The 17842-nt window shown below is 43.0% G+C and overlaps 1 protein-coding gene across 1 annotated transcript in view; it reads right to left on the minus strand.

Annotated features, from left to right (window-relative positions):
* Positions 1-482: 482 nt before the first annotated feature.
* Positions 483-17842, minus strand: part of CAPN9 (calpain 9) — a 28154-nt gene continuing 10794 nt past the window's right edge. The window contains exons 8-20 of the mRNA XM_083831384.1: positions 17172-17249; positions 12724-12884; positions 11882-12039; positions 10983-11191; positions 10165-10201; positions 8583-8672; positions 8031-8088; positions 7524-7588; positions 5110-5178; positions 3637-3715; positions 2592-2708; positions 1455-1513; positions 483-876 (exon numbers count right to left, since the gene is read on the minus strand). Of these exons, the coding sequence (XP_083687510.1) occupies positions 850-876; positions 1455-1513; positions 2592-2708; positions 3637-3715; positions 5110-5178; positions 7524-7588; positions 8031-8088; positions 8583-8672; positions 10165-10201; positions 10983-11191; positions 11882-12039; positions 12724-12884; positions 17172-17249 (1207 nt within the window). The 3' untranslated portion in view covers positions 483-849. The remainder of the gene's footprint in view (positions 877-1454; positions 1514-2591; positions 2709-3636; positions 3716-5109; positions 5179-7523; positions 7589-8030; positions 8089-8582; positions 8673-10164; positions 10202-10982; positions 11192-11881; positions 12040-12723; positions 12885-17171; positions 17250-17842) is intronic.

Genomic DNA, 17842 nt, shown 5'->3' on the forward strand with positions numbered 1-17842 from the left:
GGCATGGTTGGTATGGGATACAAGCCCTGACTCTGTGAGGGAAGGCTAGCCCCATGCAAGAGCTCACTGTCTCCAGAGCCACGTGTTTCTCTGAAGGTGCAGGCAAGCTGTGTGCAACTCTGCAGGCTTAGGCTCAAGGGGCACACTTTGGACAGGTTGATAGCAGAGGAAGGACTGAGGGGAGGTGAGATGTAACAATCTTCCCCTCAATTAAATCTGTGATGAACATCAGATCTTAGCTTAAACATCTTTCTAAGGAAACCTGGACTAGGGACCTTTGTTACAAATATTCAAGGATGGATTTTCATCCATACATTCCCTAGTCTTCCTTTGTTCGTAGTCTAGCAGACTGAAATTGATGTGGCTGTGACAAGAGACTTGTTATGTAGCCACACAGCATGCCTCAAAATAAATTCCAAATTGAACAGTTTTACACAACCTTGTATTTTTAAAAGCACCTTACAGTAATTTGTAACCAAGCAGCAATAAACATTTTTAATCATTGTAGGCTGTACTGTGCTGAAACTAAATGCAATCTTATTTTATAAAAGACTGTGTTAACTTAGGGGCATTAATTTCAGTCCACTTGAGAAACATGTGTGCCCCATCCAAATACCTGTTCCAGTAACAAATCCATTAGCAGGTTTTATCAAAATTAAAAACAAAATGTGATCTGACTGTGGAGCTCCTGAACACAACAGGGCTGGAGACCAGAAAGGGTGGACAGTACACGTCTTCCTCCACACAAAAGCTCTGGTTAAGTCTACATCAGAAGGGGACCACAGTTGTCAGGGTAGCAGTCATGGTAACGATGTCCCAGGAAACTCCTGACATCCAAGTCAAACTTCTTCAAATGTTCATTGCCAGGTTAATGAACTAATATCAGAAGAAAGATCAAATTTACAATAAATAATTCAGGCCCTTCATTTGCATCCCCACAGTCCACATCAGCTCCCACATTCACTGTGCCAGAGAATTCATTGTGCTTTGCCCCAGGAGACTTTGGGTAAGTATAAAATGAGACACAGCCCACATGTGTAACAGGGAGACAAAGAGAACACAAGAAAGTAACAAACTCATGCTGAGAAGCAGAGGATGGACATGCACAGGAGAAGCCGATGTGAGAGTGAAAGACCTCCCCGTCCCAGGCTGGCTGCCTCCCCTTTTCCCCACAGCGAGCTGGCACCCGAGGAAGGAAAAAGCAGAGAAGCCAGAAAGGGGGATGGGAAGCTGTCAGCATGCAACAGGGCGAGGAAGGAAATAGCAAGGAGAAGATGTAATCAGTGTGTGCACTGTAAAATCTGCACTGCTGACATCTATGGCAGATGCCCTCTGTGCTCTCATGGACATGGATTTCACCTGGTGTCACACAGAAATATCCCAGTTCTAATGTGAGGAAAAAGCTGTAGAGAAGCCCCGTAATTTTGCTAGTGTTTATAAAGCAGTGCTCATACCTCTCCTATATTCAGGTTAATGAACTCCTTATTTTTCACACTCAGTGCCTGGAATACTCCTGAAATGAAAAACAGGACACAGGAGCTATAAATACACCTCATTCGTATTCATATATAAGCTCCCCATCCCACAACGATAGGTGGCTGTGCCTATGAAAGGAAGGGCCTGGCACAACGGCTGGTCGCTTAGGGTTGCTCAGAGGTGGTAGCTACTCTGAAAAATGAACATGCAGGAGGAAAAGTCTTGCTGACTTCAGGCCTTTGTGCAAGTCTATCTTCAGGACTCAACTGGAAGCGGGTGTCTAAACACTAAGATTTGGATGCTTTGAAATGAAGCCAAGCAATTTGCATCTCTTTATATATTTGACTGAACTTTTCTCTCTCAGTAGTTTAACACTTCTATTGCCCCAGACTGAACCGGGAAATAAAGAGAAAAAAAAAATATATATATATATCACACAGGAAAGTTGATTGTGACTTTCATCAAGTTGAGTTGAATTTGATTTGAGGTTGGAGCCACACTGATGATCACTTCAGCATTTATCCAGCCATTTTACCTGTCTCTACTACTTCTGCTCTGGAATAAGGGAGACCCTGCGTGCAAATGAACTGACCCTAGGGTGCCTTGATGGGGACCGTAAGGGATACAAGGGAACCATATCTTCAGCCAATTCAGCAGGAATTGAGGGAAGTGGTAATAGTGAGTGTGAGCACTGGGGAGTCTAGGGGCTAGACCCAATAGGACACACAACAGCTCCACTTTTTTACAAGTGAGACTTGGCTACAAGCTGGCTGGGCACCATTGCTGTGATGGGTGAGCCACAAGAAAGTCTACAACAAGGACCTTGCCAACATTCTTCACATGCCTTCTGCATCATGGTGGAGTTTTTGAAGCAGGCTTTATTCACATGGGGAAATATTCCATCAGCAACAGAACATTTTTCATTTTACAGGGGAAAAGCTATTCTAAAAACAAATGCTAAACACAGTTCCTTTCTGTTAGCCATTCAATCTACACACCTGATCTCAGATGTTATGCAATATACTTGGTGACAGCAGAAAATGGGTGTATATATATATATATATTTTTTTTTTTTTTCCAAAGGGGAAGAAATTCTGGAGGAAGAAGATACTCACGACTTGCATTCTCTAAGCGAATCAAGCAGTTCAGAAAATCATCAAATTCAATCTGGAACTGTTCATCAGAGTATCGCAGGACAATCAGCTGCAACAGGTAGTTGTTGAGTTGATATCCTTCCAAAACACACACACACAGGAAAACTGAGCAGCCTCATAGGCCAGGATGGAATCTGCAAATCTCTACTAACTAATCTTGAAAATCAGTTAATGGGAGGATGCGCTATGGCACGCATCCACACAGAAAGTGATCTGACTGCAAAGTTTTTTAAGCTTGGAATGAGTAAGTAAATCTGAACCACAAATTTTGCGGTCACTGCATATGAGAGACTCCTTGAAATTTGAACGGATTTCTGCAAAACTACGTGCTTTAATAAAAATACTTTGTGATGAAAGAGAAACCCACTGATTACTCTTTGTAACAAACAGGTTACCTGCAGCTCCTCAAGCCCTCAAGTGGACATGGGCTCTGAAGTGTTTTCTTTTAGGGTCTAACCCTGCATGTGTTGAGATAATTAGGTGAAAGGGCCAGTGGCAGCCCACACAGACACACTCCCAAAAGTAATTCGTAAAAATATCCCACTTCCTCTTCAAGACAGCCTAAGGAACAGAAATCACTGTTGCCACTTCTACTTGGAAGTGCCATGGCCCAAGGATCCTCCCTGGAGCGCTCTGCTTTGGAATGGTGAGCCCCACCAGGACGACTGAGCAAGCCTCTTCTCCCATCAGCTCCTCACTGGCTGCTCCCAGCCCCAGATTGGCCATGCTGCTTCAAACCCTTGTGGGCACAAAGAAATCTAAGGTTGGCTGAGAAAGTGCTTTAACCAAAGGGAAGCCTGGTCCTATCTACACCTCTGTGCACCTTTGGAAAGAGGCTTTGCCAGAAGTCCTTTCAATTTGCCCTCTAGCTCCTAAGGTCCTCTCTGCGGCATAGCCCTCCTCCCAGTTAGAGGGCACCCAGATGGTGTAATTGCTTGCAGACCTCTTTGCCTACAGCAGACCTGCCCAACAAGTTTCCCCAAATAAAATGTAGTGCTTGTCTTACCTGCAGCTTTGAGAGCACTGCGAAGCTCATAGGAGGACATGGAGCCGGATTTATCGGAGTCAAACTGAAGAAAGATATTCTGTTATGAAAAGAGCAGATGGAAAGTTCAGTATTTCCACATGAAAGGAGCACAGATATGGCACACAAAAGCAAGGTGGTTATCTCTAACAGCGTGGCACAAAGCACTTTAAAAAGCTGACAAGATCCATGGTCTAGATCCATTCTGATTTTGTAACTGAGGAGCAATTTGGGTCCCAGTTCTCTGTCATATGAATAGGCTGCTGTGAAATTCAAACAAGTACTGCCAAACCCAGTCTTTCAGATATAATGAGTTTCTCTTCATAAAAAAATCCATGATTTTTTAAAAAGTAATTTTATTTGGGAAGGATATATTTTTATTTTTCTTCTAGCTTCTCTCTCCCGAGGCATTCTCTTAATCTCTTTTCAAGTTTTTCTATATGATCCTGAAGGCTAGAAAAAATTGTGTAAGATGAAGTCAAGATTGTCCCTTACTCATTTCCTTTTAGGTATAAAAGATCTAAACATTCATTGTGTAGCTGAGAGGACTGGTACAACTGGTTTGAATTTTGACCTAAATATTAAATAATTATTAAACTGGAGTTAAATTCCTTTATTTTAATGAGATGACAAACATGATTCGCCCTTGGAATATGGGTTAAATTGAACTGTTGCCACGTCCAGCTTAAATTTTTCCATCAGATGTATGTGCAAATCTTCTTAAAGAAGACAAGGATTTCTCAAGTCTCCTTGTTAAAAAACAATGCATCTTTTGATAAAAGAGATATGACATTAGGATCCAGAAAAAGTATATGTCATTTCTGATGGGATAGACAAGAAACAGAGAACTGCATGTTTTAAATGCTTGGGTGAAGCATGAATTCAGAAAAAAACTATTAATGACCATGAGGAAACAATTACGATGTCTTTATTTGAATATTCAGTCTGTGCCCTGATTCTGAAAGTCTGCTTATTTTTACTGCCATATACAGTGGCAGGGAAATGTGTTTAAAATTAGAATCAACTTTCCCAGACTTCAGTACTGTTGTCTACTGAGAGATCGATAATGGCAATGCAGTGACTTATGAAATGATTATTTCCTACTAGTCATGAATCATCATTTCTTCTTCTGTACAACAGTAACAGAAACTCCTTAAGTTTCATGTTTATTGGCTTCCTTGTTAATGTCCATTACATTCTTTGTCCCAAACGTAGTTGATTTCCTTACAAAAATCTGTTATTTCCAGAAAACCATTAAGGTTTAGCATCATGGAAAGCTAAGAATGTCTTTGAAGATCCAAAACAAGCCCCCACACTTTTAAAACTTTTGTTTTAAGTAAAAATTTGTGGCTTGTAAACACTCCTGTCTCTATTTTTGTCTGCATATACATAATAAATTACACAAGGAATAGCTAGTAAAATGGAGAACCAAATAGAATGCATAATGTCACCTACTATCCATTTCTTCAGTTTTTCCCAGAAAACTTTGAACTCAGTGAATTCCAGAGTCCCATTGCCACTGGTCTAGTAATTTGAATTAAGGAAAATGACTTGTTACATAAAGATCCAAATTCTGAGTGAATTTAGCATTGCTATCCCTTTAAACATATAACATTACGTTGGCTGGCAAGCCTATGGTGACGTTGAGCATGATATTGGGATTTCTCATGAGGTGCAGCTCATGACGGTGGCTGTGATACTTGGGGAACATTATGTGACACAAAAACACAGCTGAGCTCCATGCAAGTAAGAAAGACAGATTGTTCTGAGGCGAGAACAGCTTTAGAAGTAAATAGCACATAAATGATTCAGAGAATTAAATTACCTGATTAAAACAAATTGCTACTATACTCAAAGGAGTTAGTCAACCAGTGTGTTATTCAGTATTGTTTTCTAGAGTCCAGGCTCTACTGCAATGTCTCTACCAAAGATTAATGGGAGTTGTGTGGTGAGGCTAGCAGAATCTGGTCTTTAAAGTCTGAAATAATCGTCTGCATAGTAGTGCTGAGAGGTGGTGAATAGATCTGCCTGAACTTACCTCTTCCTGATGAGTGAGGGTCTTCTTAATATTTACTGTGCTGAGCTACTGATGTCCCCCAAGCAGATCTCACTTGCATTCCCCTTCCCCCTTCCGTCTTACTTTTCAAGACAAAGCCCTCGCTCAGACGGATGCTAGTTCAGCAATTGTTCACAAAGGCCAACATGTGCTAAGCTGGGTCTAGCCTGCCATTATTTAATAGCATGCTGTTATTTAAGCACCTAGACTGGCAATATTATTGAGGGCACTCACAGATTCCAAGGACATTATCATTCCTACAAAAAGTCTGTTTTTATAGCCAGCCAGGTTCTTCTTTCTGGTTGTCACGTCAATACTTCACCCCCATCCCCAACTCTGCATGGTGACTACAACCAGGGAATTTGGTGGCATGTGACATGGAGGTCATTTGCCAGCATCAGCTCAGGCTTCCATTTGTGCCATTTTGCTCCTCCATTGTGCTCTAAATGCCACTTCCAGAGTGGGATGGTTCTGTCTGCATTCCTCGTGCTTCCAAAGCAGACGAAGAGATGTCTCCCCACTAATTCAAAACTATGCAGAGATTTCCTTGGAATCGTTGCAAATCATGGAAACTATTTGATTAAATCCTAAATAGTAAACCTAGGATTGCTGTTATGCTCCAGGGTTAAGTGTAGACCCTGGCTCTGTTCCAATACCATGTAAAGATGAGATGTGAACATGGACCAGCTCCCGTCTGAAGCTTGGTTTCTGAGGGAGAAAATATAGGACCAGTCCTCTGTTTCTCATTGCATATGCACAGTGACTGATTTGCACTGAATTTTAACATTATAGACATGGCTTTACCAGAATACAGTTTTGTCTTTTTGTCTGTTTTGGTTTTGTGTTAAAAGTGTTTGAGAGCATGTTACCTTTGCTGTGGACTGGAGCAACAAAAGGAAAAGATAAAAACATCTTAGCTTAACAAGCAAAACAAGTGTTAGATACTTTCCTTGTCAGGACTGATACAATCTTTGTTTTGTTTCATGTGTAAAAAAAAAAAGCTATCAGAAAAGCATACTGCCAAAACCAGCGCTACCTGAAGAGAAGCCATACTAAATTCAACACCAGAACACTGCAAAGGATGAACTTGGTGGAGAAGTACCAGGGCTGTGGTACTCATTGTGTGGTACTCACCTCATGTCTGTGCCATCATTTAGCTTCTCTCACAGTTAGGCACATCCAGAACAAGCATAATTACACCATTCTTTTCATTATCTACAAAGGAAGTCTAGAAAGCTAGCCTAGATGTAGACATCTACACCACAAATGCCTAAATTTGGACAGACAAATCTCACCCACATGTCTGCTTCCTGGAGTTCCAGGATCTAGATGAAAGACCAGATTTTCCAGCTTTTTGTCTGGCTGTAAAAAAACCCACAGCTTTGATACCAGTAATTTTCACCAACCTGTTCATTCTTAATTTTCTGACCCAAAACTTGAATGCACATCTCTCTCTGGTGAAGTCTACTCTTGAGACAACAGTTTTGGGTTCTCTCTTCCAGATCTTTTTCAAATAAACCACAGCTTGAGAAATGCACTGTCCTATATGTAAATAATTTGAGATTTACTTTTACAAGTGCTTAGATTAAAACATCCCCCTCTGAAGTCTGCAGTAGAAAAAGGTCTGTCTTGAAGCTTCTAACACTAAATTTCTGAAGTAAATATAGGGATACAACTTTCACATATTTTTTTTCCTGTGGACAGTGTTCTTCCGTGACATCACCACACCCGTCTCCAATATACATGTCGTCCTGCTATGAACAATTATATTTAGTATTAGTTTAGCTTCACAAGTACTTATTTGAAAGGATACATCCATAAGAGAAATGATGTTTCGGCATGAAATGAGACTTAACTTCTTGAATTTGATGTCCTTTTCTGAAAGAGGACAACAATAAGACAGAAGTAATTGGGCAAATCTGCCTTTTGCAAATCCATAGCAGAAAATAGGACTTCATAAGCATAGACAGCTGGCTCTTAGACCTCATTGTGGGAGGACCTGTGATGAGCAGAGCCATGAGCCACATCCAGGTCTTATTAGTACCACTCCCTGTCTCTCCAGAGCAGAGCAGTAGTGCAATGTAGAACTGGCTTCACTAAACCGACATGGATCATGCTGGAGGCAGGACACACTTGAGGTTAGATCATGGACAATATGTCTACCCAGCTCTGCCCTGGCTGGCTGGAGGCCACCAGGCAATATTTGTAACACAGCCTTTATTTTCACATTCATAAGTGAGCTTAACGGCAGCTTTTATAAAGTTCTTTACAGCCCTTTGCTGCATGCCACTGAAACAGTACAGAGGTTATCAGCACTTACTGTTTTTTAATACTGCATTCAGAACATATTCAAGTTCTTCTGCGGATACCTCCATGTCCTAAATTAAAAAAAAAAAAAAGAAGGCAGCAGCATCTGTTACTTGAGTGTTTCTGGAATCAGACATACCAAAAACCTCAGAAAACACAAACATCACCCATCTGTACTTTGCTGCATCTCAGGAAAAGAGAATCATACAAAACCCAGAAAAGGCTAAAAACCAAACAGCTAGCAAAATATTGGAGTGTTGCTGTGCCTAAGGCTGTCTGAAAGCAATCTCAAGATGGAATCTTTGATTTAAAGAAAAATATAAATCCAGCTGGACACAGAACTAGGTCAGCTCCCTCAGGCTTGAATTCTAGCTTTGGTCCTCTGGTTTGCTCGGTTGGGACTGTGCCCTTTTCTGTGGTGACATCTCTTGCCTAAACAACACACTATAACTAAGCATACTGCCCCCCAAAATACAGCATTTTTGCCCCACCTGGCCCTGAGTAGGAGCAGAATTCTCTCCTACTTTCTATGTGTTGTTATGACCCATGAGGGTTTTGCACTCACCTCTCCTGAGATCTGCTCAAACAGTGCCCGGAACTGCTTTTCTTCTTCAGTTTCTTCAGTTGCCTGTGGACTTGGGGTTGGGTTTGGAGGCTGCAACATCAACCAGAGGAAGACGTTTATAAGAATTGTAAAACATGATGTTTCTCCTGCACACAGCTCCTCTTTGCATTAGGGGAGCACAGTATATCTTACAATAAGTGTATATGCTCCTGAACATTGTTATGCTTTGATTGCAGACCTCAGGCCTCACAGGCACCCAACTTCCTGAGGGGATTCTCACCCCTCACTTCCTTTGCCTGGGGAATCGCACAATGTAGCATTGCTTTGGCTATCTCAAAACCAAGAGCACCTATCCTGGAAAATGCCTCTCCTCTCACCCCACCCCTGAACCACTCCGCTTCCACAGTCCTTGAACAACCCAGCCCAATGAAGCTCTTCCCAGAGGCATCATCCAGGGACCTCTGGCCTCTCTTGATGGCAGCAGCTGGAAGTGGCTGTGATTCCGTGCTTTCCACAGAGTCATCCCATGCCTGGAAGCACTTTGAGCCAGCTGAGCTCAGTGCTGTTGCAGGGGTGTAGAGCCCAGGCCTCAGTCTACACTGATGAGAGATGCCACCATGTAGGGCCATTGCTATAGCTGGGGTGACCATGCAAACAGAGAGCAGTTCTGGTGCCAGAAAACCGGGGAAAAGAAGTCAACTAGCAGCACAGCACAGGATGCAAAGAATTAAGCTTTGTTTTCTCTACCAACAGAAGATATAATACAGGTGACATTTAGTGTACTGTCACCCTGGTGACACTGCTTGGCCATTTACACTTATTTTTCAACCATATCCATGTTCCTCACTTTCTACTAGTCACGTTCAGATGTGGTCCCTTAATGACACTGTACAGATTTACTTTGACTCTGAACATGGCCCTGAGATCCTAGAAATGGAGATGTTCAGTTGCTTGCTGGTCCCTGGAGGAGGATTTTAATAAAGAAGGACACATGGGATTATGATTTAGCTTGTTTCCATGGGAATTCATACTACAATCAACAGATTATGTGCAGGGATACATTTAAATGGGAGCTGACTCAGATTCAGCTGCAATTAGCACTCAGCAGGCAGGCCAGGTCATCCGGGCACAAAAAGAATTTAATCATTTCACTAGGCACACACTTATCAAGCCCTGAGGATATTGCTAGGTTTGCATTTAAAAATAAAAAATCAGGCCTGTGGAAATACTCTTGCTCCTTATTTTTTAACAATAAATAGAATTTTAATAGCTACGAAAGGCCATCTGCCTCCCCAGTGCTAAGTGGGGTACTTTCAGTGCACCTGTGGTGGCTGAGACCAGCTTCTGGTGCTGTCTGACTCTGACTGCCTTGAAGCAGCTGCAGAAGCATAACGATTGTGATTTTGATTGTTACAGCTCTTTTACCATATTCAGCAGAACTGAATGTTTCAGTCACTCACACAAAGCTGGCAATTGTGGAGCATTCCTGTGAAATGAACATGTTTTAGCCAAAGACAGTAAAAGCAGTGTGTGCTGGCTTCTGCTGAGCTCTCCTCTTGCTATTTTAACTCTGTAGACTTACCTCAGGGAGATCAATGGCAACGTTTTCATCTAGATCCCTGGAGAAAACAAAACCACATTCAGTATCTGAAGATGTTCAATATCTGCTTGGTGTGGAAAGGGCACCAAGTTGCTCATTAACATTTTCCAGAGGTGAAAGATAAAACTGCAATTTTTACTGAACTGGTTACATATAGGTAAAATTAATCAAATGGATTTTTGCTTTATTTAAATATTGGCATAAGCCATTAAAACATACTTTAAGCAGGACTCTGTGAGGGCACAGTCCCTCTGTGTGCTGTCTGCTAAAGGATTAATCTCATTCCGTATTAATTATGCACACTTCTTCCTCAATTTTTAATACAAAATTGTCAAGTGGACAGACTTTATACGGAAGCACTGTTGTACTCGCAGATTACTGAACTAGCTGCGTAGCAGGCAGCTAGCAATTCTTCCCTGTAAGCTTCCAGTGGATTCACCAGGGCCCTATTTCTCTACCTCCTAAACTCCTCTCCAAAAAAGCCAGATTTAGCAAAAATGGGCAAATGCATCTGCAGACAGATTTTTTCCACACACTTTGAAGGGAGCAGGGCAAACGAGCCTTCACCCAACTCAGCCTCACACAGGAGGGCACACTGCAAACCAAAAGCTCATTTTCAGACCTTTCCTTTTTCTCCTTACTAAGCGCACAAAAATTCTGGAGAGGGAAAAAAACAGGAGCTTCCCACACCAAGGCTCTGCTGTAGGGCTGGACAGTTGGCAGCCAGACCCTTTCCAGGATTTGGCAGCCCCGTGTACAGGAGAGCACACCAGAGGCTCCAGTGCTTGCTGCTGACTTACTCAGTGATGGCCTTCTTCTCCGAGAAGATCCTCAGGCAGAAGTCTGCCTCCTGGTGTGGTTCGAATGTGGTTGGAACAAGGATGTAGTCACCTGGTGGCAGCTTGAATCTGTTGGATACTTCCCTTAAATTGATGTAGGTTTTGCTCCTGGCCTTGGAGGCGTGGTACCTGAAGAAGTCTTTGTTCAGGTGTCCATCTCCACCGGGGCTCTAGAGGGGATCGAAGGCAACATTGCACTGGCTATGGTGTACTGAGGGCTACTCCTGCCCTCTTCCCAGTCACGGACCCAAACTCTGTCTGTCACAAGCCTGACCTCCAACTGCAATGCTGACTGTCACACCTCACCCAAGCACTCGCAGAAACCTAGCTCCTGCTTTATGGCAAGGACCTGTTATCAGCGGTTCTCTCCCACCTTGAAGACAGTCTAAGAGGACACTAGGACAATTTCTTCCTGATTAAACATTCTCTGCTATTAAATATCACAATCATAGTTGGGGTGTCACAGAGTGATGAGACCTCACAGTCATCTTCTGCATGGAGAAAGCGCCTCAAAAGATTTTCCGATTCCAACCTCACACAGGGACAGGAACCACTGTGTGTGATGAGCCCCACGAGACTCATAAGAAGCAACATTCCCTCTTTGGGAGCCAGGCAGGGGACGACACAGTCATGGGGCTGAGGAGTTTATCCTTGTTACCCGTGGGACGCCTAAATCCTCCTATGAAAGGAGTCTATCCTAACCAAGTCAAAATTCTCCATGGGGCTTGATGTAACTGAGAAAATCATTTCAAGAGCAGGGGCCCTAAAAATATCTGATGACTGGCAGTATTACACATCCAGAGAAAGATGGCAATATTGATGGGGTGGCTACTGCATGCGTTGTAAGAGCAATAGAGTACCTCATAAATAGAGTAACCGATACTTAGCATTTCAGCACCAAACTTCCTGAGTTTGCGGCGATCCTTTTGCATCAGCGCTGCAATGAATGTGCAGTCATCTTGCCCATCATCTGTCTCTGTCAAATGCATCTTGATTTGTGGATTTGTCCAGAAAGTGTCTGCCAATGTAAAGAACACCAGAGCATTTCTTACATCAGAATAATACCACCACCACTACTACTAAAAAAAAAGTAGACAAAAAGGACAATTAAGCTGAGGTTTTGCTCAAATTTATTTTTTCCATTAGTTGTCATGCTTCTTTCCACTCAGCTCTGCAGAAAATTAGCTGAATCCCAAAGTTCTTCATGGAGTTAGGTGTAGAAAAGATTTTGGGCCTGATATTTTATTAAGTTACCATGGTTTTAATAAAGCTGTCAGATGGAATTTTGTTCAAAATACATAGTTACAATGATTCCATAGTGCTGGTGCCAATATGGAGTAACACAATTCAGATCCTTGATGCTACTTCAGAGCCACATAAACATGCTGTCTGAGTTGGATTTTTGTCTCATTTTACACTTACTGCTGCATTTTAAGTGGTTTATTTGGAGCCAGTCCTGCTCATGCAAATGTAAGTGAGAGACAAATCAGATCCAACAGACTTGTGAGAAAAGAAAGCAGTTCTTCTTACCCCAAAGCCTCAAGTTGGACTGTATTTGTACCTTTGGCTGGTTCCTACTAGCTGAGGCTCAGCTGGCCTGACCTGCGTCCACAATCCTGGCTATGGGGTAATTGGAGAGGTGCCTGAGGGTGGGTAAGGACTTCTGTGCCTGCTTCTCATTTTCAAAGCTGCATCTACTTACCTAGAAAGTTTCTGCATCCTCCTGCAGTAGAGCCCCGGACCCAGCTCCCCTCATGGATGGTCACCTCCCACTTGTGGGCAGTGCTGTCTTCCAGGGCATCTGGAGTCAGGTTGCAGATTTCAACTTTATCAAAATGCACTTTGAAGTCTTCAAATTTCATCCTGTATGAAAGATGTGCAAAGGAACACGCAATTATTAACATTAGTGAAGGACGCCCAGCACAACTTCTTCTTCTCCACGGTCACAGGGCCAGACCACCCTATGTGGATCTAAGTGGTTTCAGTGACTGTGGAGATATGATGACGTACACGGGGGGAGAAGCTAGCTTTCATTCTTTGTGGTGTGAAACACAAGCAACCCTACTGTCTCAGTCTGATTTTGACATCTCTTACACCTTTCTTTTTACTATAACTCCACTGATTTTATTAAGGTACAGTTGAGTGTAGGACACGATGAAGTGACACTGGAAAAAAACCTACTGTGGAAAAAGATACTTGACCATCCCCTTCCCCCAGGCTACTATATCCTAGTCCTAAGAGCTACATCCATATTGATGGAGACACAACCAAAAGATCCAGGATCCTGCATGGCTCGCATCCATACAGGAGCCAAGTCTGCCTACAAATCATCTGTGTGTTCAACACCAGCCACAGGACGGCACTACAAGGGACACATGGCAATGGATTAGTCAGGCCATGGTACGACTAGCCTGTCCACAATGCAGCTAAAGTCACGTTTGGCCTTCTGGTAAGGTGCCTAGACTCAAGTTGTTCACCCTTCTCTCAATTACAGGAGCATGGGACCTTGTCCTAGCAAAAACGTATGCCAAACAGAGGGACAAAAGGTACGTTTGGGCTTAAGTAATGGCTCCAACCAGCCCTTGATGGTGATAGACACTGCTTACTGCTACTGTGTCACATAGATTGCAGTATAATTATTTTAAACCCAAGGCAGATACATATACATGTCCATGGGAAGGAGGAAGCAAATGCCAAAAAACAGTTATTTCTGAGTTTCTATGCTGGGCTGGTTGAACCTAGCCTACTCAGCATGCTGAGAAGCAGATAAGCCATGTGATTTTAAGCTAGCAAGTAAACTGGCAAAGAGATACTGACAGACCTGCTGGCTGAGGAGTCTGGTATTCAGGACTGAGCAAACAGCCAGGAAAAGGGACAGCTGGAACCAGGCACCCAGCTGGGCATGGTATGCAGCCATGGGCTATGGGAACAGAGCAGAGAAACTGCTCCTCCCTGACATGAACTTCTGTAGCTATCTTTTTTCTCTGGTGACTGGTGCATAACAGCAAAATGGAGTAGCAAGAAATTAGAAGCTCTCCAAGACCACATGAGTATCTGTGGCAGAGGAAGATAAGACCCAGCTAGCCCTTAGTGCAGCTCACTGGACAAAGCTAGTTCAATTTTTATGGTGTATAAGGAATAGGTGTCTGTGGTAGCATTGATTTACACCTACTCTGGGACATTCTACAACTTCTTTTTAGGGTGGGAAGAAACAGCAGGAGTTGTTTTCCTGGGATTTGTCCTCTTTATTGTCAGCTGTTCTCATCTAATGCTAGCCTTGCATGTCGTAAACAGTGCTAATTCTCACTGCGATGCTCAGTACACTGTAGCAGGGGCAGTATAGCAAAATCTCTGTCTCTTGAGTGCTTCAGCTTCCTGGCCACACCATGCAATTTTGGGCTCTTTGGAAGCATGCTGCAAAGCAGATGAAGTAATTGCACTTTATGGATCAGATTTGGAACCTAAGAGATAAAACACCTGCTTTGACTTTTGCGCAGCTGTCCTGAATTTGCACTGGTGAAGGCAAGAGAAGACTCTGACCCTCCGATTTTAGCGGAGAAGAGACTAGGGTGAGTGAGAAGCTGATTTCTTAGTCAACAGCAGGATGCCTCCTTCCTAGCTGGTAGAAGCACCGTTTCATCTGCCCTGACAAGACAGATCTCAACTGCTAAAACACAGCTAAAATATGTTCAGGATAGATAATGAGGTCAGCAGGCCCTGAGCGTGTTACCATGAAGATTTTCTGTCCTCCCAAATCCAAAGAACGGAGGGGACAAAAGGTCTCATCAGACCACTTTTCCCACCCCATGTATTCCACCACAGCCTTGCTGCCTTTTGGCACTAAGTGAAGCCACTCTGATGATATGATACTTACCCTGCTTTAAATGTCCCATAGCTTTTGGTCAAATTTCCCTCCCTACACTACCTTTCCTCCTAACCTTCCTGTTCTACCTAGGATGAAACCAAACACAATACATGAGAATAAACAGGTGTAATTCCTCTTCTGCTTCTTCTGTTTCAATTAACAGAAGTGAGCCTGTGCAGGAGAAATGACCATAGTGTTGTATGCAGTCAGCACATGGAATAAACCAGGTCCCAAACTTGTAGCACAGTTACAGAAATTGTTCATGAGTGCACAGTAGGTCTCTTGGTCTCCCTGTCACCTTGCAGACATCTTAAGAAATGATGTACAAAGAGAATACTTATTGAGCTTGCTGAGGGTGAAACCTGCCATTAGGTCTACTTCAGTACAAACTTCTAATCAGTACAAACTGGTTGTCATCAACAAGAAGAGCCCCGCTGTACCTGATGTTATATGCTAAGCACAAAGATAAAATGTGTGTCATGGAGAACACGTTTTGAACTCTTGAAGACCTAATTACTTTGCTACTCACTGTTTCTAGCAGCAGGTTTCAAAACACCTTACAAAGATCACCCCAGCTTTCTAGGGAGGCAAGCAAAGTCACCACCAGGAGTGCTGAACAGACTAGATGGAAGTCCCCTGCTGCAGAAGGAGGAATGTAGCTCATTCTCCATCTCCTCAGGTAAACTGCATCAGCAGTAGGAGCAAACTGAAAGCTGGAGAGAAGCAGCTCTGTTCATCTCATTCCTCATCTGACCACCTTGAGGTCTTTAGGGGTACACCACATTCACTGCTCATGCAAAGTCTGTCCATGCAGCCTGATGGGGAAACCACCAAGGTGTGTCTTGTGTCTTAGAAGGAGCTTAGAAGGGGCCAAGGGGCAGACACTCCTGAGAGAAATACACACAAGTCAAAAGACATTAGGACAAATAAGTCTGATGGACTGGGTGGAGGGGTTAGCTTGGTATCAGACTTGCCTGACTGGTTTTGGAAGCATTTCTTATCTTCTGCATATGAATTTTGTCTGCTTAACCCCTTCAGGGAAAGTTTCAGTCCTGGTGGCTTTTGTTTCTGCTCTCAATGTCTGAGATGCTGTATGAAGAAGGCCAACATTTGCTTGGGTGTGCTCAAATTTCTTCATTTTTACTGACCTTCTGAGGACTTATTTAACTATGAGCTTAGCTCTGTTGGACAGATAACTTTCTGATGAATTTTGTTGCTCATTTGATGCCTATCTACACACCCGCACCTCCAGTACACAGTCAGGCTTTAAGCCGTACCCTGTACAGAGAGATGTTCTGGAGGAACTGGAGTTGCAGGTAAAGTCTTTGCCCCTTTTTTGTTCATCTCTAAAAAACAAAAAGTTCAAAACCAAACAAAAACCCACTCAAACTTTTTGAAAAAGATGGAAGTGCCCTACTGCATTTTCAATATCAGTAGCAAAATAACTAAAAATATACTGTGTAAAACTGCTCAAGTAATGGATCAGTCACTGGACCTACTTCCTTCCAGAGCTATAAGGGATAAACCATTTTATGTGACGTAATGCTCCACATTGCCTGCATTAAATCTCTTTCCAGACCAAAGGGTGAACTTTGGTTTAACTTGTGGGAAAGATCTGGAATAGTCCTGCTGAATACCTCTCTAGATTTGCCTCTGTGTAAAAGAGATAAGCATCTGTCCCTGGAAAATACGACCAGACACACTGTCAGTAGTGCACAGCGTGGTTGATACAGGGTGGGGTGAGGGAATCATGTGCAAGTCAGCCATCTGCTCTGTCTGAGATAGTGAATTTGGCATGAACAGCACTTCACACTTGAAAGCAATTGCTACCACTTCTTTTTTTTCATCTTTTCTTAAATCTTTCCATCATTTCACACATATCCTGGTGTTCTTGTACTTTCTGTAACAAGTAGCAATGCTTCTAAGAGCTCCTTCCCTACCAGTGTATGACTAACATCAACCCTGAAGGCATTTCATAGGCGCTACAGTGCAGTACAATGCTCCTTTCTGTAGCGTGCGTATGTTCCTGGTAAGGATTTAAAGGCTGTTACAACCACGGGTGACACACAGTATTTGAAATATGCTAATGCCATTAACTAAACTGACCTTCAAAAGACTTTTTGTTATTAAAATACACATGTACACACACAAAACATGCAGAACCTGCTTCCTCCTAGGAGGAAACTGAGCATTAGCTCACTCAGAAATTTCTTCCTTGTCACCCATTTTGGCCACCAGCACCTCGATTTCTGACTGGAGTCATGCTCTAAAACCCCATGGCTTACCAGAACTCTCCATCATCCAGTGCTGTCTGAGACAAGCGTTTCTGCTCTGATGGGCTGACCAAACGCCACTCCAGAGAGCTGCAAGAAAACAAAGCCAAGCTTTACTATGGGTCTATGGCATTTAATTTTCCCTGGCTCAGAACAACCGCCTGGACACATCAGTAGGCTGCTCTTCATCCAGCAGTGTTTTATTTGAGCAGCACACATAAACACAAATGGCCTTAAGAGGTTTCACGAACCCTGCTGCCACTCCACATGGCGGCAGAGACCCAGCTAATGTATCTGGAAGCAGGACTGGGACAAAGATCCTAAAGCTGCCTCAGGAGCGTCCTGCCTGAGTTATTCCCTGCGCTCAGCACTGGGACTGTTGTCGGGTGGTGGGATTGAGTAAAATATGGTTATCATTAAACCACAAGATTTTTGTAAGTCACACTCCTCCTTAAATCTGTTTGCCATCTGTAGCACCATCTCCTCTTTTAGGTTTCTCAGTAATTTAGGGACAGATGTTTCTACAAACTTGACTCAGTGGGAACAGAATAGGCTCTTTTCCCTGTACAGAGAGAATTGCTGGAGAAACTGGGATTGCAGATATAATCTTTGCCTCTTTTTTATTCACCTCTACAGATCCAGCTGTAGCAGGTCAAAACCAAACAAAAAAAACACTAAGACTT

This window comes from Anser anser (assembly GCF_964211835.1).
Source record: "Anser anser genome assembly, chromosome: 3".
Taxonomy (NCBI): domain Eukaryota; kingdom Metazoa; phylum Chordata; class Aves; order Anseriformes; family Anatidae; genus Anser; species Anser anser.